Source organism: Notothenia rossii (assembly GCF_949606895.1).
Source record: "Notothenia rossii genome assembly, chromosome: 3".
In the NCBI taxonomy this organism is placed as follows: domain Eukaryota; kingdom Metazoa; phylum Chordata; class Actinopteri; order Perciformes; family Nototheniidae; genus Notothenia; species Notothenia rossii.
Genome location: NC_136901.1, coordinates 39,485,393 through 39,510,385, shown reverse-complemented (window position 1 = coordinate 39,510,385; position 24,993 = coordinate 39,485,393). Strand labels below are relative to the sequence as shown.

Genomic DNA, 24,993 nt, shown 5'->3' with positions numbered 1-24,993 from the left:
TTTCAGCATAAGTTCTGCTCCTTTGTCCAACAATAGTCATTTTAAAACACTTTATACATGATTTCTATTCTGCATTTGCTTCATTATAGTGCAGGGGTGTCAAACTCAAGGCCCGGGGGCCAAATCCGGCTCGAGACTTCATTTTCCGTGGCCCAATAAGAGCTTGCAAAGAATATAGTATATTTGTATACGGTTAAATGCAGATTTACAGAAGCACGTTGCCCATAAAGTACATGTCCCACAATGCATTTCAAATGTGACCTTTTTCTCAGAATTTTTTTTTTTCTTCAAAATATTCATTTTTTCTCAGAATCTGACTTTTTTCCCAAAATGTTACTTTTTTTCAAAATTCAACTTTTTTTTTTTAGATTTTCACTTTTTCTCCAGAATCTGGCTTTTCTTTTTAAATCATTTTGTGACATTCTCACTGAGGAGACTTGCATTATTTGCCCTAGACTTCTGCTTTCAGACGTAGTTAATTATGAAGTTATCAGATAATAATCTAATGCAGAGGCAATAATGTAATATAATACATGATTTGATATATATTAAACATTTATATATGTGTTTTTATATAGTCTTAGAGTTACAACCGGCCCTTTGAGTGCAACCATCTTTAAACCTAACCCAAAGTTTTGATTTAGTTTTTGATGACCAATCTAATGTTTCCAATGCCTTATCTGAAGCTAACTCTAATACTCCATTTTGATGTCAAATATGACAAAGTAAAAGCCAAATCTCCTGGTGTGTAGCCCTAAAAAAAAGGCACGTTTGATTATAATTTAAGAAACTACTTGGCACACGTGGCAATATAATGGTGGCAGATCATGCTGGAAAATGAATTCCTCATCTCCATAGAGCTTTTCAGCAGACGGAAGCATGTAGTGCTCTAAAATCTCTTGGTACACAGCTGCATTTACTCTGGGCTTGATGAAACACAGTGGACCAACACCAGCAGCTGACATGGCTCCCCAAACCATCGCTGACTGTGGGAACTTCACACTGGATTTCAAGCAACTTGGATTTTGCTCCTCTCCAGCCTTTCTCCAGACTCTGGCGCCTTGACTTCCAAATGAAATACAAAACTTGCTTTCGTCTGAAAAGAGGACTTTGGACCACTGTGCAACTGTCCAGTGCTTCTTTTCCTTAGCCCAAGTCAGACGCCTCTTCCGTTGTCTTGAGTTCAGAAGTGGCTTGACCATGGGAATACGGCTATTGTAGCCCATTTCCCGGACACGTCTGTGAACAGTGACTTTTGATACCTGGACTCCAGCTTCAGTCCACTGTCTTTGAAGCTCCCCCAAATTCTGGAAGCGACTCTTCTTCACAATGCTGTTAAGGCTGCGGCCATCTCTCTTGGTTGTGCAGCGTTTCCTGCCACATTTCCCCCTTCCAACAGACTTTTTGTGGATGTGCTTTGAAACTGCACTCTGTGAACAGCTTGCTCTTTGAGAAATTTCTTTTTGTGTCTTACCCTCCTGATGGAGGGTGTCAATGACGGTCCTCTGGACAGCAGTCAGATCAGCAGTCTTCCCCATACTTGTGATTTAGTTTACTGAACCAAGCTGAGTGTTTTTCAAGGCTCAGGAAACCCTTGCAGGTGTTTCGAGTTAATTAGACGATTCAAGTGATTCGTTGAACACCCTACTAGTATACTTTTTCATGATATTCTAATATTTAGAGATAGGATATTTGAGTTTTCTTAAGCTGTATGCCATAATCAGCAATATTAAAATAATAAAAGGCTTGCAATATTTCAGTTGATTTGTAATGAATCCAGAATGTATGACATTTTTTTTTTTTTTAAATTGCATTACAGAAAATAAAGAACTTTATCACAATATTCTAATTTTCTGAGACAGTCCTGTATAGTGCTTTATATATTTAGTCTACTACATTTGATGTTGTGTATTCTTCTATTTGTATCTATATATTTTCTACTGTTGATATGTTTATATCACCTGCTTGCTTATCTCTTTATTTGTATGTACTTGTGTTTCATTTTCTTATAAGTATATCAAATCGAATCAAACCTGATGTAAGGGGTGAAAACTGCAAATGCAAACCGGGGGGTCGCCGTACCCCCACTTATTTGGACCCTCCACTTTTTTGAATAGTCTAATAAATATAAAATCATTGCCAGTGTTATCAGTTGCAAGCAGGGGCGGACTGGCCATTGGGAATACCGGGAGTTTTCCCGGTGGGCCGGTACTGAAATGGGCCAGTCGGACAATTCATCGCACCCCACCCCTCCCCGTTGCCAATTGACTAGCGGTGCCGAGTTGGGCCGGTCGGCCGGTCGAGTTTCCCGGGCTGATTTTTAGTCCCAGTCCGCCCCTGGTTGCAAGTGTGTATTTGTTGTAATAATGACGAAAACATAATACATTTCACAGCAATTATAATAAAAACGTAGCTCAAGCATTTATGCAACTTGATTTGAATCATTTTTCCCGCGTCCCACAAATTGACACGCATTTGAGTGACAGTCGTGCAGAAAGGCCGGCTCGGTTTGCAGACGGCCGGCACCGCCCTTTAATATTATGTCATCGACAGAGGTCCAGAGTGTACCCGTTGACAGTTCACGAGCGCGTCCACAGTGTCTCCCCCCGTCCCCCCAGTAAAAAAATCCCCACTGCCTCCCTCCAAAAAAAAGAAACGTCACTCATTTTAAAATGTCCCTTATAACTTATACACATGCACTATTTGGTTTTGTTTTCAAATTTCCTAAGTTATTAGATGATATAGCAATTTGTAAGATTTAATAATTCAGAATTTAATGAGTTATACTGTAATTGGCAGATTATTTTAGGGATTATTTTCCACATCCAACAACCAGCTCATTTTAAGAGTCTAAGTTTACTTTCTCCTCACCATTGATGTACCGTGGCCTCATATCAATGAAATAAAATTGTTAATATAGCATACACAGGACTTGTGTTCATGTGTATCCTGCTCTTAAACTAACAACTACAATCAATATCTTTAAGTTTTAGGGATACAAATACTAATATTCAACTCTTACATCTCTTCTCTTTACACACTGACCTAAACTCCTCTCCAACACGCCTCACCTCACGACCTCTGGGTGCAAAAGTAAAACTGAAAAGAGACAAATAAGCACCTGCACCTAAACACAGAGTTAAAGAAGGTAATCCAGCCGCGGCGTGTCATTGAGCCGAGCAGAGGGTCGTGGTGTGTGTGTGTGTGTGTGTGTCTGTGTGTCTGTGTGTCTGTGTGTCTGTGTGTGTGTGTGTGTGTGTGTGTGTGTGTGTGTGTGTGTGTGTGTGTGTGTGTGTGTGTGTGTGTTTAGGAGAGAAGTTCAAAGCTGAAGGCCATCCTGTCCATCTCTCCGCCTCAGATTGAAAGAGAAGAAGATGCCTTTTTGTTTGTTGAGACATTTTGGGACAAAGGGAGGGAACATGTCTGCTCTACTGCCATTTGATACGTCTGTGTGTGTGTGTGTGTGTGTGTGTGTGTGTGTGTGTGTGTGTGTGTGTGTGTGTGTGTGTGTGTGTGTGTGTGTGTGTGTGAGGATGAAGCCTAAACAACGACCATCAACATTTTTAGAAAATGCCATGGAGGGGCCCAGTCGAGTGTGTGTGTGTGTGTGTGTGTGTGTGTGTGTGTGTGTGTGTGATCACGACCTCTGGGTACAAAAGTAAAACCGAAAAGAGACAAATAAGCACCTGAACCTAAACGCAGAGTTAAAGGCCGGTGTCATTGAGCAGAGCAGAGGGTCGTGGTGTTACCTGAGATATAATCATTTCCCTGCAGAGCGTCACCGTGTCATTTAGAGACAGTAAGTGCAGCCTGAGAGTCAGACAGTAAGTGCTGTTTGCATACAGTCTGGTTTTAGGACACGCGTCAATCCACACACGGAGCTATTTTTATCCCAAATCATCTTTTGTCATTTTGTCAGTAATAGAAACACATAGAGGCCGAACGAGCCTTCTGATTGGTTGATTGCTGTTGGAATTCTAATTCTACAATCAAAGCTAAGGTTTGTTTACAATAAAACCAGTGTGCTGTTTAAACCTTCCACCTGCTTTTATCTGTATATTGTTTGGATGTTTTTAAGAAGCTCTCCCTCTCCTCTCTGACTCGACGATACTGCAGCTCTTATAGAAGCTTGTTAATATGTAGAGGCATTTATATAACGCCTCCAGACTTATATATCTGTGTAAAAAAAAACACAAAACTTTCCCCCTAACTGTCTTTCGGGGTCGTGAATCAGGAAGTGATGACAGGTGAGGGTAGTGAAATACAATGTGCACTTATCACACACTGTCAACACTAGTTTGGAGGCTATTGGGTAACATACAACATTAAATATTAACCCTTAAATTGGCAAACATATAAAAATACTTAGGATAATTATTTGATTGCTTGATTCCTTATTAAACTCTTATTACACCCATATCATACTTTTATTAATAAATATATTAAACCCATGCTACACCACTACTTAAACTTATATTAATACGTTATTAAACTGTTATAACACCCTTTTTCCACACTATTACACCCATATCATACTGCTATTAAACATATGTATTAATCCCATGTTACACCAATAATTATACTTACATTTTAACGTTATTACACTCTTATTACACCCATATTACTCTGTTATTACACCCATATCCTACTGTTATTAATCCCATATTATACCTATGTAACACCAATAATTACACTTATATTACTACGTTAATACACTGTTATTACTACACTTTTACATTACATTTCATTTTGCTGACGCTTTTATCCAAAGCGACGTACAATTACCGATTACAGGGACATTCTCCCTGGAGTAACTAAGGGCTAAGTGCCTTACTCAAGGGCACACTAGTAGTGGTGTTCCTAGCGGGATTTGAACTCACAACCTTCCGATCTTCAACCCACCTCACTATCCATTAGACCAGTGGTTCCCAACCTGGGGGGGGGGGGGGGGGAGCCAAAGATCGCAGGGGGGGCGCCAGGCCTCAGATGATTTGAGGTCAAATATCATATTTAGATTTTTTTTTAATTATTTTTTTTACATATAATTGTAAAGCAATTGTCTCTACATTAAAATATAAAAAATAATTTATTAATTAATTTCAACAACAATTCAAGTTAGCAGCTAATAAAGGCATAAAAAGACAGAAATGTATAATTCTTTCTTTAATAGAAATGTTTCTTCTGCCCGTAAATTGTCCAAACCGGGCTTTTCTGGATAAGCACATTTTTAAAACATAGTCATCGTCCATGCCGGTTTCAGTTGGATTATTTGTCACAGTTGCTCCGATCAGATCGGTCTCCTCCATTTTGTAGATTATTTACAACTTTTGAATCCACATAAACACATCGGCAAAATCCGGCTTACTTTGAGCATGTGTTTTAAACAGTTGAATCCCTTTGTGAATTGGTTCCACTTCTGCGCCATCCTCTAATTTCTTCATACAGCGGGCATCCAAATGAATGAATCCTGAGTCCAATAACCATCAAAGTCATTTCATTCTCCTTTAACAAAATACTTCACATTCATCCAGTTTGTTACAGTAGTTGTAGCATTTTTGAGATTTTGAAACTTGAATTACCGCCGTTGCGCCCCCCCCCCCCCCCCCCCCTTGTGTGTGTGTGGGGTGGGGGCGCAACTTCCAACAGGAGTCATTTGGGGGGGCTCTTGGGAAAAAAGGTTGGGAACCACTGCATTAGACCACCACTACCCTACAACCCTTTTACACAATATTACACCTATAATACATGTAAAAACAACCATATCAGACCCATATTACACTCTTATTAAATATATATATTATACCCATGTCACACCAATAATTACACTTATATTATTATGTTATTAAACTGTTATTACACCCTTTTTACATACTATTACACCTGGGAGGGTTAATATCATGGTAGCAATGACAGGAAAATGAGTTCCTCGCCTGAAGACAGTGTTTGTCTAAATGAGTAAAAAAAAACATCAGTAGATAAAGATAAGGACTCTGGAAACATGTGTAACACATGCTGACAGAAGGTAATGTCTGCGGCTGTATGGAAAGATATATAGATAAATAAATGGAGCCCCGAGGTCATTGTTTCCAAACGACGTGAAGAGAATGTTTCTGTTGATTAACATCCAATAACTCACACTCACCACTGCTCTGTGGCTTGTAGTTGAACAATAACACCCCACAGTAAATATTATGCAATGAATAAGAGCGAAAAACAAATGTACCGGAAAAATAGACGACCTGTTATGGTTCATAAATGAAATAGGAAGATGAACAACTTCTTGGTGGTATATTTCTTTGCCTGTATCTAATTACTTTGCATGGAGATGTGTTTAAATGTGTATTATGACCAATGCATACTGAGGATAAGCCGTTAGCTGATTTAAAGGAAGTACAATAGGCACATTTTTACAATTAAATATAACAAGTGTACTTATTCCCGAGAAAAAACGTAACATATCCCAGAAAAATCATGTTTTTGTGATTTAAGAAAGTTCAAAATGGTCATAAAAAACACAAAACTAATGTATTTTGGATTTTTTTTTTTAACTCTTATGATGGAAATGCAACTGTGCCGTGGGTTGTTGGAAACATTTAATGTGATTTTTAAAGACTCACCCTGCTGCCTTTCTCCGGATTACATTTGCATCCTTGTCCACAGTTGCGTCCGGCACACGGCTCGTTAGACTCGTTGCCCTGCAGAAACAAAAACAGACACGGATTAATAACAATGCTTTGGGAATATATGACGAATATATGACGAATATAATGACGAATATCCCTTGTTCAACACCGGACATGTTCCTCCAATGAACCCTGAAGTCTTTGCTTAAAGAGGCAGAAGCATGTCAAATCTCCGTGAGTCATGTGGCGTTGCATCAGTGAGACGTCTGCAGGGATTTAGGGAAAGGATCGAGATGCAGTGAGTGGATAAAAAGTGCGTAATTATTTAAAGGGCAGATCCACTTGAAGTACAGAACATGTACTATCAGGTTCTCTGTGTGTGTAAACCTTTATTTGTCTCTCTTTATGCTAAAGATTTCAGTTTTTCTAATCCGATATGTCACCGCTGTCTGTCTCCTGCAGCGCTTTTCTATGATGAATAACAGAGACACACAAAAGCCTCAACTACAAGCAGAGAAAAGAGAATTTTAGGACTCTACAATTATCAGAAATGAGCGATACATGAGGGTTTATTAAGTGGATGAACTACATTTGTATGATACAAATACTGGTTGCAATTGGCACCATGCTGTGGCAGTTTAAAAAGACAGATATAACCTTTTAAATCGACTCAAACATATTGTGTTTGTATCTGTATGCATATAATAAGCAGCTTTTGAAGGGGTTAAATAGGCACTTCAGTGGTGACATCATGCATGGTATAACTATGGATTAAACCAATAAAACACTTTTTAACTTGTCCTATCAAATCAAGCTTCCTTTTTCTTACATTTGCTGCCAGATTTTTCAATGACAACCTCCACTTAAATGGCAACTTAGCTGACGTAGATCATGTGATATGGTAGCTAATAAATAGAGCCCAAGTAAAAAGCAATTATATCAATACAATTGGACTAAAACATGCAAAAGAACGTTCCAAAATTCCAACAATTTATAGCTTAAAGTTTTTCCTCAAGACCAGCTTTGATTAAATGGTTAAAACATATCGAGTTCGGGCCTTGAAATCAAAACATTTGACATTAAAATGTAGTATTTTGAACACATGTTAAGATAAGGTATTGGAAACACTAGTTTGGCCATAAAAAAAAAAAAACAATTAAGATTTTTCTGGCGTTTATAACGGCATCTAACGGTCTTCCTCAGCTGCAGTTTGCTAAGTAGTAATGCAGATATATAGCGAGTAAGTGGACTTTGAGATTATAGGCGCTTTCACACCGGAGTACTTTTCCCGTTTAGTTCCGATAGTTCCTGGGATTTTGCGTTCAGACCAAGAAGAGAACTTAGTTCATGAGAACTTTTCCCGCCTTTGTAGTCCCTGCTAGAGAGGTGGGACTTTCCTGGGGAGAAAAAAGTTTCAATTTCTAATTTGGCTGGGCGGATTGCAAACCACGCCCCGTAAAACTCGGAAAAGTTTTGTGAAGCCGCCATTGTATTTGCTGGCATTAGCATTATTAGGGTTAGCCCCGCGCACCAACGCAGAGAGACTAACTTATGGCAACACAAAAGAAAACATGGGAGCGGTGGAGTGATGAGGAGGTGTCAGTGTTCTGGCGATTTACTCGGAAGGCTTCAGTAGAAGCTGCTGGGAGTCCCAGCAGCTTCGACTGAAGCCAGTCCCCAACTCCGGGGACTTCCGGCCGGGGACTTCGGGTGGCAGTATACGCCGTGAAGTTGTTTGCGGCCTGCCAGTAAACCCAAAGCAGAAGAAGAAGAAGTGACGTCAGCGGCTCATTTGCCTAATCCTCCCCCAGGGAACTTATTCTGGTGTGAACGCGATCTGCGTTCCATGGGGGGACTAAGTGCTGGGAACTAAGTGCTGGGAACTAAGTACGGCAAAGTACTTGGAGTGAAAGCGGCTAATATCTCTACTTTTACCTTATTGTCTTGCATTTCAGCCAGTGCTACACCCTCACACACCCCATCTTATACACAGTAAACAATTTGAGCATCTCCACGCACCATCTGCAGCTCCTAAACTCCACATGAACCTCAGATTAACCCCGCTGTGTTCAGGGTGGCATTCCTGAGATATCTAGCAAACATCACGCCACGCTTTCTGAGTTTATAACAGAGCTTTCATAAGCTGACGTATGACATGGCATAAGCTCATATACCTTGAGCCTCTTATGACTTCAAAACAGCTTCTTTTGACTTTATGGACCACCTGCTGAGAGGAGATGTAGGTTTGTGTGTGTGTTTATACATGATAACTGTTTTTTAATCTCAAATTCACCTGTTCTATGATGGATACATGTATATATGGGAGTAGGTAACATGCTAAAAATCACCAAATGTCACTTTTGAGTGCATAGTTCGGGGGTCTATTTGGGGTCAAACTCAGAGGTCACGGCTGGCATTTCGATGTGATTATCGATGAAAGGCTGTGGAGAGTGGGGACAGGCGACGGGGGAGAAAAAGGGTGTGGACGGGGGAGTGATGGAGGCTCAGGGGTGCATTAGTTCATATGACCACAGTCTGTGAGTGTTCATATTCATAATAAAGGAGGTCAGAGACCCTCAGGACCCCCGTAAGCAGTCATCAGATGGTCTAGTCTGGGAATCAGGCGATATAATGAGAGCCTGGGAACCACCGGGGTGAAGAGGCGGAGAAATACTCACTTTAAAAGGGTTAATGAGATGGGGAGTGTTGAGTTATGCTGTCATAGTACATGTAAGTGTTTTGGAATTGTTATGTTTAGAGAATTTAAGGTGAATGCTAAGAAATATGTGAAATATATTCCAAACAATTATGAATAAGGTTGAAATATGATGCACTTTTGTAGATTGAACCAGCAAACAGTAGATAAAGGAAGTACAAATATACCGTACAGCTGTAAGATATAAGAGCTGTGAAAAATATAATACAAATGTGGGAAAGCACTTCTGAAAATAGGTGGAAAACGTCTGAAAAATAGTGAGGAAAACATGTGAAAAATGAACGATAAGTATGTGAAAAAATCTCCAACGGAACATGTGAACAATGTCCAAAAACAATTCAAAAATACGTGAGAAAGGGATGATCTTATACAATATGATGGTAAATACAGGTGGGATAGGAAGGATACACATCTGTAGCAGTAACAGTATGACCCCTAACCCTAACCATAATAATATAAAAACACTTAAGACTTCTAGCACTTCTACAGCATGAAACATAAAGACAGGGGAGAAAGCGAGGCTTGGCACAGAGAGAAAGAGAGAGGGAGAAAGGAAGGGAGAAGGAGGTGAAAGGTCAGCTCTCCCCCCTGTGATCTCCTCGACTCGTGTAATCACAATGACAGAAGGAGGGCAAGAGAGGGAGAAGTCGAGCAGGGAAACAGACGTTTGGGCCAATGGAGGCGGCGAGTAAGAGGAATGAACGGACAGCGAGAGCAACTCTTTGGCGAAAGACATGAGGAAGCTAAAACTAGACGTATAAGCTTTAACGCTACGATTTAAGATTCCGAATGAGAACAACAGAGAAAGGATGAGAAGTGAATGCAGTTTAAGGGCATTTTAAGCAAAGGAGGGAAAAGTGACAAAAGGTGGTGCTGCAGGTGATCTCTATATCCGGTGTCTTTATCATCCTCCTTTTGTTAAGGCTGACATTCCTCCTCAGGTACTGTCCAATCAGAGCGGGCGACCTCTCATTGTTAATGCCTCTTTAGATTTATTATTCGGAGATATAATCCAGCCTCAGTTCACTCTGTCCACACCCACGGTTAAAAGTGAAGGATGATATGAGCAAACGGGGGGGGGGGGGTACATACCCTCATAGATAGTTAAATACACAGAAAGAACACAATAAAGAAATGTTAGAGGTAAATGGAGAAGCTTTTAGGCGTGTAGAGGCAGGTAGAGCTGCATGGCGATATACAATCTATACAGGGCATTACCCTGAACATAATACAAGGATAAGTGGAGTACAAATACTCAGTTACTGGTATCACTACTTTACTCCACTACTTATTTTTCTGACGTCTTTTAACTTTGACTTCTTACATTTTGAACACAAATCCTTGTACTTTCTACTTCTTACATGTTGAACTCAAATACCTGTACTTTCTACTTCTTACATGTTGAACCCAAATACCTGTACTTTCTACTTCTTACATGTTGAACACAAATACCTGTACTTTCTACTTCTTACATGTTGAACTCAAATACCTGTACTTTCTACTTCTTACATGTTGAACACAAATACCTGTACTTTCTACTTCTTACATGTTGAACTCAAATACCTGTACTTTCTACTTCTTACATGTTGAACACAAATACCTGTACTTTCTACTTCTTACATGTTGAACTCAAATACCTGTACTTTCTACTTCTTACATATTGAACCCAAATACCTGTACTTTCTACTTCTTATATGTTGAACTCAAATACCTGTACTTTCTACTTCTTACATGTTGAACCCAAATACCTGTACTTTCTACTTCTCACATGTTGAACACAAATACCTGTACTTTCTACTTCTTACATGTTGAACCCAAACACCTGTACTTTCTACTTCTTACATGTTGAACACAAATCCTGTACTTTCTACTTCTTACATGTTGAACCCAAATACCTGTACTTTCTACTTCTTACATGTTGAACCCAAATACCTGTACTTTCTACTTCTTACATGTTGAACTCAAATACCTGTACTTTCTACTTCTTACATGTTGAACTCAAATACCTGTACTTTCTACTTCTTACATGTTGAACCCAAACACCTGTACTTTCTACTTCTTACATGTTGAACACAAATACCTGTACTTTCTACTTCTTACATGTTGAACACAAATACCTGTACTTTCTACTTCGTGAGTTCCCTGACACAGCGGGGACACATACGTACGTATAAAAGACATCACAAAGTGCATTTTGCATGATAGGTCCCCTTTAAGCTAAAGACGTTGTGAAACAAAACGTCATTCATGGCCCACAGTTTTTAATAATAACGTAGATTGAGTTAAATGTACGAAAATTAAAGTTAAGATGTGTTAATGCCTGTCTTAATGATATGCTTCATCCTTCAGGTGAACAGACCCTTTCTGTGGGGGTGAGGTAGAGGAATGTAGATCTGCTGCAGGGTTAGACATGCACTCATGAGGTTCAGCACCCCACACAAAAGCTCCTCGTTCATAATTTGCATACATTTACCGACATAAACGTGAAGCAACTCATCCCCATGAAGTCAACACTGAGCTTGTTCTGTCATCTCGGCATTAAACAGCTATGTGCCTCTAAGCTCCAGCTAATGTTCCACGATCAATCTCCCACTGTTTGCTCATACTTTACTGTGAAAACACCTTCTACCGAGACTTTTTAAAAGCCTAAAACCCTCCTGCTGTTCACACACCGGAGATTGCCAGCTCTCGGGTGGAGGCTAACGTCTGGACTTGCCTTTTCCATTCCTATAGGGTGGCATGATGCTATCTTTTAGGGAGGTTGAGTCTACGGTAGATTTTGGTTTGAAGCGACGTCTCCGCAGCTATAGGGTCGAGACAACATCACCGAAATGTGACAGGTTGTTTTGAAAAATAAAAAAAGGGAGATAAACCTTTGCGTTTGTTATGGAATTCCTCACTTTTAACGTGATGATGGCGGAGGGTTAAAGGTCAGAGAGGCAGAGGTGGGATATGGATGAATGAGAATACCTTGCATTACGGTACAGTATGTACAAGTATAAGAACATTAAAGGTATAAGCACGTTAAAGTAGTAGTGTTATGTAGCTAAAGAGACAATATGTGGGTTTTTTTATGTAAAATAATGACCATTTTCTTTCTATAAATAATCATGTAATAGAAGGTTTATTAAACAGGAATACTAGAAAGACCTCGTGCACTTTAAAGAGTTGGGAAATCGCCACAATAACGGATTAAAAGATCAAAAACGAGAAAGAAATGTAGTCCTAATTCCTCGAGGTAAAACACAGGTGCATTTTAAATGTGTAAGCGCAGAGTTGCAGGCATCCAGGTAATTGCAAACAGAGAAGGTTAAGATAATAAAACGTTATCTTAAGGAGATGTCTGACTCAAACTGTGTGATTGACAGGCGCACTCTGGGAATTGAAGTGCAGGAAACAAGCTGTTTTAAGAAGGACCGACAACCTTGAGTCCTAAATTGACCCTTGAAGCATTTCCCTCCAGGAATGTGTTGAATCCACAGCCTGTCAATCAGCATGTCATCGCGTGTTTTCAACCAATGGGAGTGCAGAGTGTCCTCCATCTCTGAGTGACGGGGAAGATGGGGAAAAATGGATCCTATCAGACCCTTTTCACATTTGACCTGAACCTGAACCTGAACCTGACGTTGAGGAATGAGTTCAAGGAAACACACACAAGGAAAGTCAAGGGGCAAGGAAATCAATTTGGAGATAAGAGGAGAAAGAAAAAGGGTATTTTCGTTTCTCCAATTCTGTACTTCTTTCATTTAACTTGCTGTTTTAAATATGTAAGTGCATCCTTTGCAAAGTATGGCCATATGCACAATAAGTTCCCCGGATGGTTGCTGCTGTGATTCAAGAAAAAAGTAAGACTCGATCTGACAACGAATTATTATCCAATCGTCTCGTAATCTACTCATAACCATCAAAAACGTATTCCTTCTCAAACTCATCGACCACCATCTTGGCTACATAATGCGCGGTAATGGTTGATGCAGTAAACACAGCAATTTACGAACAAAAGTAATACATGTGGAGCTTTTATTCCCTATTCAAGCAATGTATAATAACACTAGACTGTTTCCGGAAAGAAGCCACAATTTTAAAGGGTTAATTCTTGCAGTCTAGCCTGTTGCTAACATGCTAAAAAGCTCAGATGAAGTGAGGGGAAATAACTTTATAGTGCATTAACTCCAATACTCTACTCTTACTACAATTTCCATGAAGTTCTTGTACTTCAGTGCAATACTATTCAGGGAGAAATATATTATAATATAAGTAGTAATCACAATAAGTCTTTAGCTAGCTAGCTTATGCAGTGTTAGCTAACAATGGCTATTCCTGTGAGGGCACAATGTGTGATTGGACAGATTGAGACAAATCCTTTTTTTTTTTTATCATACTATATTTTCCCTGTTATGTCCTTTTCTTCTTTCTACAATGTTCATGTAATTCTTGTACTTCAGTGTGAAACTATTCAGGGGGAAAGATAGCTAGGAAGCTAACAGTACCATTCTTAGCTAAGTAGTTAACAGCAGCAATCGCAAACAGACGTTAGCTAGCCAGCTTTTGCAGTGTTTTTTATTCCTGTGAGGCAGCCATGTGTGATTTGAGTACACAAGTAAAATCCTAACATATTTTCCCTGTTATGTCCTGTTGTTCCCTTTCCTCCCTCTTCCTCCCTCTTCCTCCCCTCCATCTGTGACCCTGACATCCACCGCTCGAAACTAACCAGCTGTGTTTGGGCCTCCAGCGTTCCTCGTTTACTTCTGTTTACTCCAAGCTGTACTGTACATCTGCCCACGTGCATGCTTTGTGTACTCGTAAACAATCTGTAACGTGTCCCCCCCCCCACCCCCTCATCTCTCTCTATCTTGCAGGCCACCCAGCTGGAGTCCAGTCAGCTTTGACTCAGCCAGACAGCGGAAATTTGTGGCGCTGAAAACAAACAGGACATCGCACAGAGCGAGCTGACATGGCCGACGGCTGCTATGTAAACAAAGTCAAGCGCGGATGTCAAAATGCATTCACATCAGGAGAGGGACCTCACTTTCATCTCAACTAACAGCTAGGAAAATACATTAGGAAACTCTCTTAGATCTCATGGAAAATAATTTAAAGTCATGAAGCTTACATCCAGATGCATGTTGGGACTGAAGCAGATAGTAAACAGTCTTGTGTAAATCTTTCCCTCTGCATTTCCCAATCTGTAATCCAGTTAAGAACGCTTTAATGTCACAAACTCTAAATCCAAACGAGCCAAAGTAAACTCGGATTAGTTAAACTAAGCTAAGGTAAGCTTCTTCTAGTGCCACATCTCCCCTGACACAAAGAGAATAACAAAAACAGCAAGAAACTTAACTTAGACTAGGTGATTCAGTATTCAGTCATAAAAATGTTATGCTTATAGGTCCAACATGTGAACTGGCAGTACAGAGCATCATGCATGCTTCAATTTTATGTGACAATATACTTCACTTCAGGTCGAATATTGTACTTTTTACTCCACTAAACTTATATTTGGTTAGTCACTTTGAACAATCGGATTATTAATAAAGTAAATGATGTGTATAGGCAGGTAAAAAGGTCTGAACATGTCTTCCATCACTGTGGAAAATACTAGAATAAAAGGGAAGTACAGAAGCATTTCCACCAAAATATAGAAGACTATTAAGAGACATATAATTATTAGATCACGAAGGCATGTCCATGTTGGTATTTCGAGGTGGAGCTAGTTGGAACTACTTTTGAATGGTTATCATACTTTAGAAGAACATTCATTGTGTACTGTATGCTTGCTTGCGCACACACACACACACACACACACACACACACACACACACACACACACACACACACACACACACACACACACACACACACACACACACACACACACACACACACACACACACACACACACACACACACACACACACACACACACACACACACACACACACACACACACACACACACACACACACACACACACACACACACACACACACACACACACAGTCTGACGTGCAGTGGAGATGGAAAATAAACATAGCTTTCAGGCAGGATTATGGCTCGACCTGCCTCACCTTGTTCCCTCTCTTACTGTAAAAGTGTGTTAAAGAACTAAATGAACCGGGGCGAGGCACGCAACAGGAGCTCCAACATGTTCCTGCTAATACCACTGCCACAGGTTTATATATCCTCAGGAGATGGTGGTAAGCCGTGCCTAGGTACTTAAAGTGTATCTCTACAGGTAGATGTTATCAGTGACAGGAGTATTGATCCACACAAACATCTGAAACATCTCAGAAGCTTTCATGTTTCTCATTTATACCACACCTTGCCTCTGACTGAAACAACAAACATATCATATTGTGTAAAATGCAATTCGAATTAGCCCCATCTGTGAAAGCTGCAACTTTAAGGAAAGTGATACATGCATCAGTAATCAGAATGGTAAAGAACTTATTTCAGGTATTGACCATTTCAAGCAGGTAGAGTAATTACCAGATATCTGCAGAACAAGAAATAAAATGTATACTGTGCATCCCTAGCAATAACCTGCAAACACGTGGATACACAAGATAAGATATACTGATCCCAATTTTGGAAATGTTTGCATGGTCGCAGCATAACAACATCTAAAGAAGGAAGCTTACTTTCTGAAAGTTTTAGGGTTGAGATTGTGAAACTCTACTTATGTGAATTACTTTTCTACCATTCATTGAAACAAAGTGCTGGATCCCTTCACAACACGTTACAGCTCCATCTAATCCAATGACTTCACCTCCTGTGTGGGCAGGAATTTGTTGCCATGACTACTAGCACCAGTCTATTAAAGTTTAGACCCCAACCCCCACTTCCAGTATTCAGTCCTGCAGCCAAGTTGCCGTCCCACGAACCACATGGTCAGAATCGGAGCTTCCGGTAGAGGTTTGGTTTCTGTCGAGGTGTAAATCGACTCTGACATGACAACAAACCCGAGGCACCAAATATAGAACAGTGAGTCACTTTCAAAGTGCATGCAGGGTCAGGAATCAATGCATCAGTTGATATCTTGCTTTTCCTGTAGTGTTTAGTCAACTACTGGCACAATTGGGTGTAGAACTGGCCAAAGAAGAAGCCATGTCATGTTGGAACATGTCTAAATCATGTTTAACTTGCATTGACGTTGCAAGAAAGATTGTTTGTCCTCGAATAATCGGAAACATGACTTCCTGACTGTGAACATGGGATAATCCGAGCCCAATTGAATGCATCTTTGGCTTTAGTTCAAAACCGAAATAGCTGACACTTCAAGGACCAGAGGAGACATCTACTGTATCTTCAAACATGACTCAAGTATGGAACATAAAGACAATCCCATAATTCTTTCATCGAACAATATCATTGGGATTCCCCTAGCTTGCAGTTTCCATTGTTTCAAAACACGTCTCCCGTTGCCAATGGAAACAATTAATCATCATTCTTTTTAACAACCTGCCACTAAATCTAAGACACACTTGGAAAATAAACAAAGTCTTCAAGGTGCCAATAACAGCGCCTGGCCAACAGCGGCGCTAGGAACAATGACGTCATCCCACCGACGGCAATATCAAAATCACTAATAAGAGTGACTTCATGAAGATAAAGACGGAGAAGATGGCAGCTAAAACAAACAACAAGCCGCTGTCTGGACAGGAGTGCAGACAAAGAGGGGGAAGAAGGGTGAGCAGTAGGGCAGAGGAGATGTCTAGATCATCATAAATGAACGGGGTAGAAAGGATTGGCGCTAAGGAGTGGAACGATGAGGAAAGAACAGTTCGTCAACACCGGTTTAGGCTAATGTGGTGTTTGGACATGTGTAGGGACACAAGTAGAAACACAAAGCTGCTTCTTCATTAAAGGGTGATAATTGGGGGATCAAACCGACCAAACGCTACTTGTCTAAACTAGAGATAGCTTATGGACTTCTAAAAGACCATCTTGAACGTTAAGGTTGCAGTTAACATCAATTTCTCTCCAAAATATGTGATAATTAGTATATGTATGAGTTATGTGTTTGTACTTGAGTTCAAGTGGACGGCTGCCAATATGGAAGATATGGAAGAAGAAGAAGAAGAAGTTGGATTTTCTGCATGAATTGCTTCAAAAGTCCTGAGAATTATAGTTGCCCCAAAGAACTGGGAAATAGAAGCAGAACATGTGGATAATATTATGGATTTATGCTTTTAGTTTCTGGAAAATATTTTTTAAAAAGCAATGTGTTCTAATGCAATGTATCTAATTGGGCAAATAAGATATATGAAAAATCATCGTAAATCTAATAAAACAACCATGTGAACCATTGATTTGCAACATTTCCCATAATCTAAATACACCAAAGGGACATGCACCTTACACAGCTTCATTAAAGATGAAAATATGCTCATTTGTAGGATCATATTTTTATTTTGTGCCTCTACTGTGACATGTTTACACGCTTATAGCATGCATTTTAGCCTTTGAAGACCATTAACATGCACTTAAACCTATATAACACACTACAAATAGAGAAAACCCTTCATAGGGGGTCTTTAAGATCAGAGGCAGAGACATCTTTAATTGTCTTTTAATTTCTCCTGTCACTCAACACAGAGATAATGAACTATTTCGTTGTCAGCTGTTGGATTAAACATCCCGTTCCTCTTCAAACATCTTGCTGTGGTTTCCTCCTATCGTCGCAGTGCAACATGAAGGGATTACTACTCTGATAAATCACTTCAACTTCCAAGCGCCGACAGAACAAAACTTTATATGAGACCACAAGAGAAATGTTTGGACAGTTTGACAAATGGTCCCGCTAATAGAGAGGGGGGTTACCTTACACCACAACACAGTATTTAAAGTACACTGTAAAGCCAACAAGACGTATGACGCTAAAGATAATGTTTACAATGCACATTTAGATTGTTCTTCTGTATGTTAGCGTAGCATAATGTTAGCAATAGCTGGTTGAGTATGAACAGAGCGACTGCAGGGAAGAAAACACTGAATTGAATTTACAACAGAAGATACTTCTCATGACTTGTCATTACTGTCTGGAAACCTAAACAATTATCATGAAGCTTTTGTTGCTCTGCATACTGTAAACACGTTTTATAAATGGTGTTATGACTCTAATGTAGGCTTCTGTAATCTCTTGTTAACCAAACATGTCTCAATGGAGGATGAACGTTTACATGAGTGCACACAACGAGTACGATACGGAATATTATTATCAAGAGAGGGAAATTAAGCACAAAGTCTCTCAGTGCAACCTCAACTTTCATTCAGCCTTATTCAATTAGATTAAATATACTTTTCTTTGTCCCGTCAGGGTTTTACCAGACATTACAAATGAAAATGCTAATTGTAGGAATGACATTTCTTGAAATTGTAAAAGGCAATTACCACACGTAGCCTCCATTAGTCTCCTAAATAGTGCCCGACTGAACTGAAGCTCTGTGGTAAAACAGTGACAATTAGACATGTTGCACACAATACCCGCTTTCACACCAAGTACTTTGTCGTACTTAGTTCCCAGTACTTAGTTCCCAGCACTTAGTTCCCAGCACTTAGTTCCCCCATGGAACTCAAGAGCAGATCGCGTTCACACCGGAATAAGTTCCCTGGAGGTGGATTAGGCAAATGAAGCCGCTGACCTCACTTCTTCTTCTTCTACTTTGGGTTTACTGGCAGGCTGCAAACAACGTCACAGCGGATACTGCCACCCGGAGTCCCCGGCCGGAAGTCCCTGGAGTTAGGGACAGGCTTCAGTAGAAGCTGCTGGGACTCCGAGCAGCTTCTACTGAAGCCTTCAGAGTAAATCACCAGAACGCCGACACCTCCTCATCTCTACCGCTCCCATGTTTTATTTTGTGTTGTCATAAGTTAGTCTCTCTGCGTTGGTGCGCAGGGCTAATGCTAATAATGCTAATGCCAGCAAATAGAATGGCGGCTTCACAAAACGTTTCAGAGTTTTAAGGGGCGTGGTTTGCAATTCGCCCAGCCAATCAGAAATAGGAACTTTTTCTCCCCAGGAAAGTACCACCTCTCTAGCAGGGACTGAAAAGGGGGTAAAAGTTCTCATGAAGTAAGTTCTCTTTTTGGTGTGAACGCAAAATCCCAGGAACTATCGGAACTAAACGGGAAAAGTACTCAGGTGTGAAAGCGCCTTATGAAAACTAACTGGCTTCACAAATACAACTTTTGCAAGTGTGTCTTTGCCTTAAAAGTTTAAAATCCACCAATAAAGAACCATGTGTGTGCGGGAAATCTCTAATATCACCAATGCATTTCCAATTAGGTAGGTGGAAGTCAGGAGACCACTGTTTGTGTATCATGAACAAACATTAACCACTTAAAACTGCGACCGTAAACGCTGAGAAAAAAACGGATGCAATAAAGTTAACAGAGTTATAGACCAAAACATTTTAGGAAATCCCGAGGAAAACCTGCATTTCTAAATGACGAGAAACAACAAACACTTTCTTAGTTCTTAATCCTGAAGTAAACAATCTCAGCTTGTCCAAAAACTCAACTATAAAAGCATGAACTGTGAGACAACCCCAAATCAAGACACACACTCGTGGCATGTAAAGACACACATGAAGTGATAAGTGCTCTGATAATCACCCCTTTGAAGCACCTCTCGCCTGGGGGGGGGGGACGAGGGCCTTTTGAAGGGGATAGGGGAGGCAATGGGAGATAAAAGTTGTGTAATGGCTTCCAAGAGGTACACATGGGAGAAAGGAAGGTGTAATGGCGGACACATGGGCATTATGGTGTGAAGGACGAGTGAAACTAGATCTGTTTTGTACCTGGGAGCGACATGTGTGCACAGAAAGGAAAAAGGAGGGAATGGAAGTGCACATGTGTGTGGAGAGAACATGTCTGGGTTTTGTCTCCACATCACAATGGGGCGGCAATTACAGCTTGTGTATTAGAGGGGAGAAATCTGAGATACACAGATAATGTGCCTGAGAAGACATAGCTATGTTCTCACACACACACACACACACACACACACACACACACACACACACACACACACACACACACACACACACACACACACACACACACACACACACACACACACACACACACACACACACACACACACACACACACACACACACACACACACACACACACACACACACACACACACACACACACACACACACACACACACACACACACACACACACCTTCACCAGTGCAGTTTCATCCGAACAGTGTAAGTGTAAACCGATCGGTGGGTCCCCAGATCGACGTGAAAGGATAAATCCCCCCAAACACTGCTGTGTGTGTGTGTGTGTGTGTGTGTGTGTGTGTGTGTGTCAGGGTGACAGCCTGGTAAAGATCTCTCAGAACAATCCTCACGTCTTCACTTGGATAATATCAGTTTGGCCCCTCAGGGCAGATTGACTGCTCTTTGAAATGTTCAATAAGTGACAGAATCAGAAATCTAACACCTATAGGGTGAAAACTCATGATGTGTATAGAGTTAAAATATAAAAGATATAACCGTGGTAACATGACCAGAAACACATATTTCAGTTTGAAAAATAGAAGCAAATGATATATCAAAAAATGTCAGGTTAATATGACTGTTGGAGTAAGATGTTTACAGGTGAGCGTTAGCATTAATTTAGCATGAGCTAGGCTAGCTGTGTCCCTGTTTTTTGTCTTTGTGCTAAGCTAAGCTAAGCTAACCTGGTTATGTCCTTATATTTTACAGCTATGATGCTAATCTAAGTCTCTATAAGACACAAAAAAAACGTGTATCATAACATTTGAAAATGGAGGGGGAGAATAAACAGAAAGAGAGACAGAACAAGTGTCTGTGGCTCCAATGCCAGAACGGTTTCTTATTCCTTCTGCACACAGGAGTGAAATCTGTGTCCAGATTATACCACCAACCCTCGACTCGCACCACCTCGACAGAGCAAGAAAAAAAGCAGAGTTGTGAAGTTTCAGCACTTCCGTTGCTAAAAATAGTCCCTGTTTGGCAGCAGTGGCTGGCAGAGCGAGCCGTTGTTTGGCAGCGCGGCGGGATACACTGAGGAAACCTGACCTGGCAAACTAGCTCCGTGACTCGGGTTTTTTTTTTTAAAGAGAAAACCTGTTTTTACTGATGTTTTAATACAATTAGGATATTTCACAGTGGCTTTGTAGTAAGTTCAAATTCTTAAACATCATTAAAATGTAATAAAAGTGGGTTTGTTTCTGGGCTCTAAATGATGTTAAACAATATTTGAAATGTTAGAAATTCTGTTAAAAGTAAGAAATCAAGTAAATAGATGTAACCTTAATATAGTTGCTGTGAGGAAATAACACTGGAAACTAATTTATTAGAAAGATAACTATAAGATTTTTGTATTTTAACAGAAAACATAGTGTTAGGACATTGATTTACATAAACTAGTGCCTCCGTAAATTGACTTTTCCGTCCTTATCTTCATGTCTCATCACTTTTCCTCCACCCACACCTTTATTTAATCCCTCAGTGAGTCAGGTCACGCTATCAAAACATCCCAAACCACAGCTCAGATTAGATATAAGTGGCTAAAGTTCATTCACCTCTCTACCCATCGTCACACACTCTTCCTCCGTTTGATCCGGGGATATTTGCAGATTTATGAGACAGGCAGAGGGATGAGTCACTCTCCATCAGCTGCGTTTTGAATCGTCTGTTTTTTTTGCTGATTGAGGTCAATTTGCCGCATTAATAATAGAGCGTGCATTCCCCTGTCTCCCACAGCCTGTTCTGATGCAACTATTCAGTCAGATTAAAACCACAAGGGGCTACATGTGGAGCTCTGACTCATCCCTGGGTGTGTCTTTTTTCCTTTTATTCCCATAATAAAGAGTGGATTCTACCTTTAAGTTCCACTTTTGACCACAGGGGGCGACGTAACGAAGGACACAAGGGCATAAAACATCATGAATAAGAATAAGAATAATTCCAATGCTGACCCTGAAAGACACACTAACACACACTAACACACACTAACACACACCTACACACACTAACACACACCTACACACACTAACACACACCTACACACACTAACACACATCAACACACACACCAACACACACTAACACACACCAATACACACTAACACACCCACCAACACACACTAACACACACCAACAGACACTAACACACACCAACAACCACCAACACACACTAACACACACCAACACACACTAACACACACTAACACACACTAACACACACTAACACATACTAACACACACCAACACACACTAACACACACTAACACACACTAACACACACTAACACACACCAACACAAACTAACACACACTAACACACACCAACACACCAACACACACTAACACACACCAACACACACCAACACACACCAACACACACCAACACACACCAACACACACCAACACACACTAACATACACTAACACACACTAACACACACTAACACACACCAACATACACTAACACACACTAACACACACTAACATACACTAACACACACTAACACACACCAACACACACTAACACACACCAACACGCACTAACACAGACCAACACTTTTCCAAACTTCTGTCTATTACAGTACATCTCACTTAGTTATGATGGTGACTCACTAACTTGGCTGCAGTGTTAAACAAGTCTGGGTCATATTTGAATCATCTTGGGTGTTTCTAAGCAGCCTGGAGGAGCAGACGGGTGGAGATCACATCAAAGAGGTTTATTCAATCAACATAGGGAAGATTCATTTGGATAGTTCACCCTCTGAAGGGAGGTCAGAGGTCAGAGAAACACCCTGGAGCTGCCACAGATTCAGTGTCTTGCTCAAAGACACTTCAGTAATGTGGAAGTGAAGCAACAACTGCTTGACAATGAAAGGAATATCATGTTTTGAATGCTGAATTAATAAGTAATGTCATTTGTCCTTAGCATAGTGACGCTAACTGTTCCTCTCTGTATCAGTGAGACATCTATTGGTTTGTTTTCCAGAAATATCAAATGCATTTTAGAATTTATTTGAAATATTTCACTTATCACACTATTTTTTTCTCTATCAAAACATTTCAATATAACAGTTTTTCGAATTGTGCAATACAAATATGGGAAGGGTAGTAAAAACATTGGCTTCTGTGGGACTTTTAATGGACTAGTTTGCAAGCTGTTTTATCCTTGTCCCACAGAGGGGAAATGTACAAAACACTTTTTATACAATTTCACACTTAGATACCACTTAAGAGATGAGACATTTATCTTAAAGGAGCAAAAAAAGGATCTTAAAGCTACTTTTTCTTTGAATTGGAGCGAAAGCAATTGCCATTTTCAAATCGGAGCTTCTCTCCCATAAAATCAGCTGTGCAGGCTCCAGTGGATGCTCTGACATGATGGGATGTTGCAGACCTGCAGCACTGGGATGTCCTTAAATGGAAAGACATGTGAGGCCACCTTCTGTACACTCTCTGTCTGACCTTTCTGAACTGCTTCTGAACAGACTCGTCCTGCAAAATGCAGAATAAAAGTGTTAAAATAACGACTGCCCTCAGGCTGGTGTGTTTCAGGGCTTCCTTAGACACACTGAGCTGTCTATATATGGTAATAGCTTCCTTCAAATCTGAGTAAAGCCTTGAAATACGGACTGCAGGGTTTTCTTACCAGTGAGGCCAAAGAAGAAGAATAATGTATGTCATGCATTCATTTCAATTAACATCCTGTATCTGGAGGTGGTTTTTCTTGCTCTTTGTTTAGCTATAGACAGTTACCCTGTTATGCTAAGCTATAGGCTAATTTCCATTATACACGTGTGTCTGTTTAAAGTCCTCATATCGATATCATAGTATTCCATTTTAGTCTACTTGACAATAATTACTTGACGTACATTTTGTCTTATTCTACATGTTTTTCCTGCGCTAAGATTGTTATTGCCAACACAATGCTGTAGCTATGGTCCATACAGTATGACAAATAAGGCCTTTGAAGCTTTGATACTATGCAACTATATCTCCCAGAGTGTTAATGAATTCCTTTAAAATACTACAAATGCTTATATGGCTTAAATATGTGGAAAGCTTAGCATGATATATAATGACAAGAAAGGGCCCGACTGAAGCTCTGTGGCCACACTAAGTGCCAATCAGACATGTTATACAAGAGGTAAACTAACTGTAAATAGATTCCAGCTTCACAAATACAACTTTTCTTAGGTTTTCTGTGTCTTAAAGGTTGAAAATCCACAGATAAAGAACAAGGTATGTGCGGGAATCTCTAAGAAAACACTCAAACAAATGCAGAAGCACAAACTCAGTGTAACCAGGGTAGCAGTATGTCTACAGTACGTATAAGCAGGAAAAAACTCCCAGCTATGCTATGCTATGCTATGCTATGCTATGCTATGACACACACACACACACACACACACACACACACACACACACACACACACACACACACACACACACACACACACACACACACACACACACACACACACACACACACACACACACACACACACACACACACACACACACACACACACACACACACACACACACACACACACACACACACACACACACACACACACACACACACACCCTCCCTTTAATCAATCAGCAGCTCTTAAAGCAGCATGGTGAGGTTAAAATATCAC

The 24,993-nt window shown here is 40.3% G+C and overlaps 1 protein-coding gene across 3 annotated transcripts in view; it reads right to left on the bottom strand.

The window, feature by feature from the left end:
- Nucleotides 1-24,993, bottom strand: part of col4a6 (collagen, type IV, alpha 6) — a 147,026-nt gene that overhangs the window by 62,618 nt on the left and 59,415 nt on the right. For all 3 annotated transcript variants that reach the window (XM_079672179.1, XM_079672181.1, XM_079672180.1), the window contains exon 4: nt 6,618-6,695. In XM_079672179.1, coding sequence (XP_079528305.1) covers nt 6,618-6,695 — 78 coding nt within the window. The remainder of the gene's footprint in view (nt 1-6,617; nt 6,696-24,993) is intronic.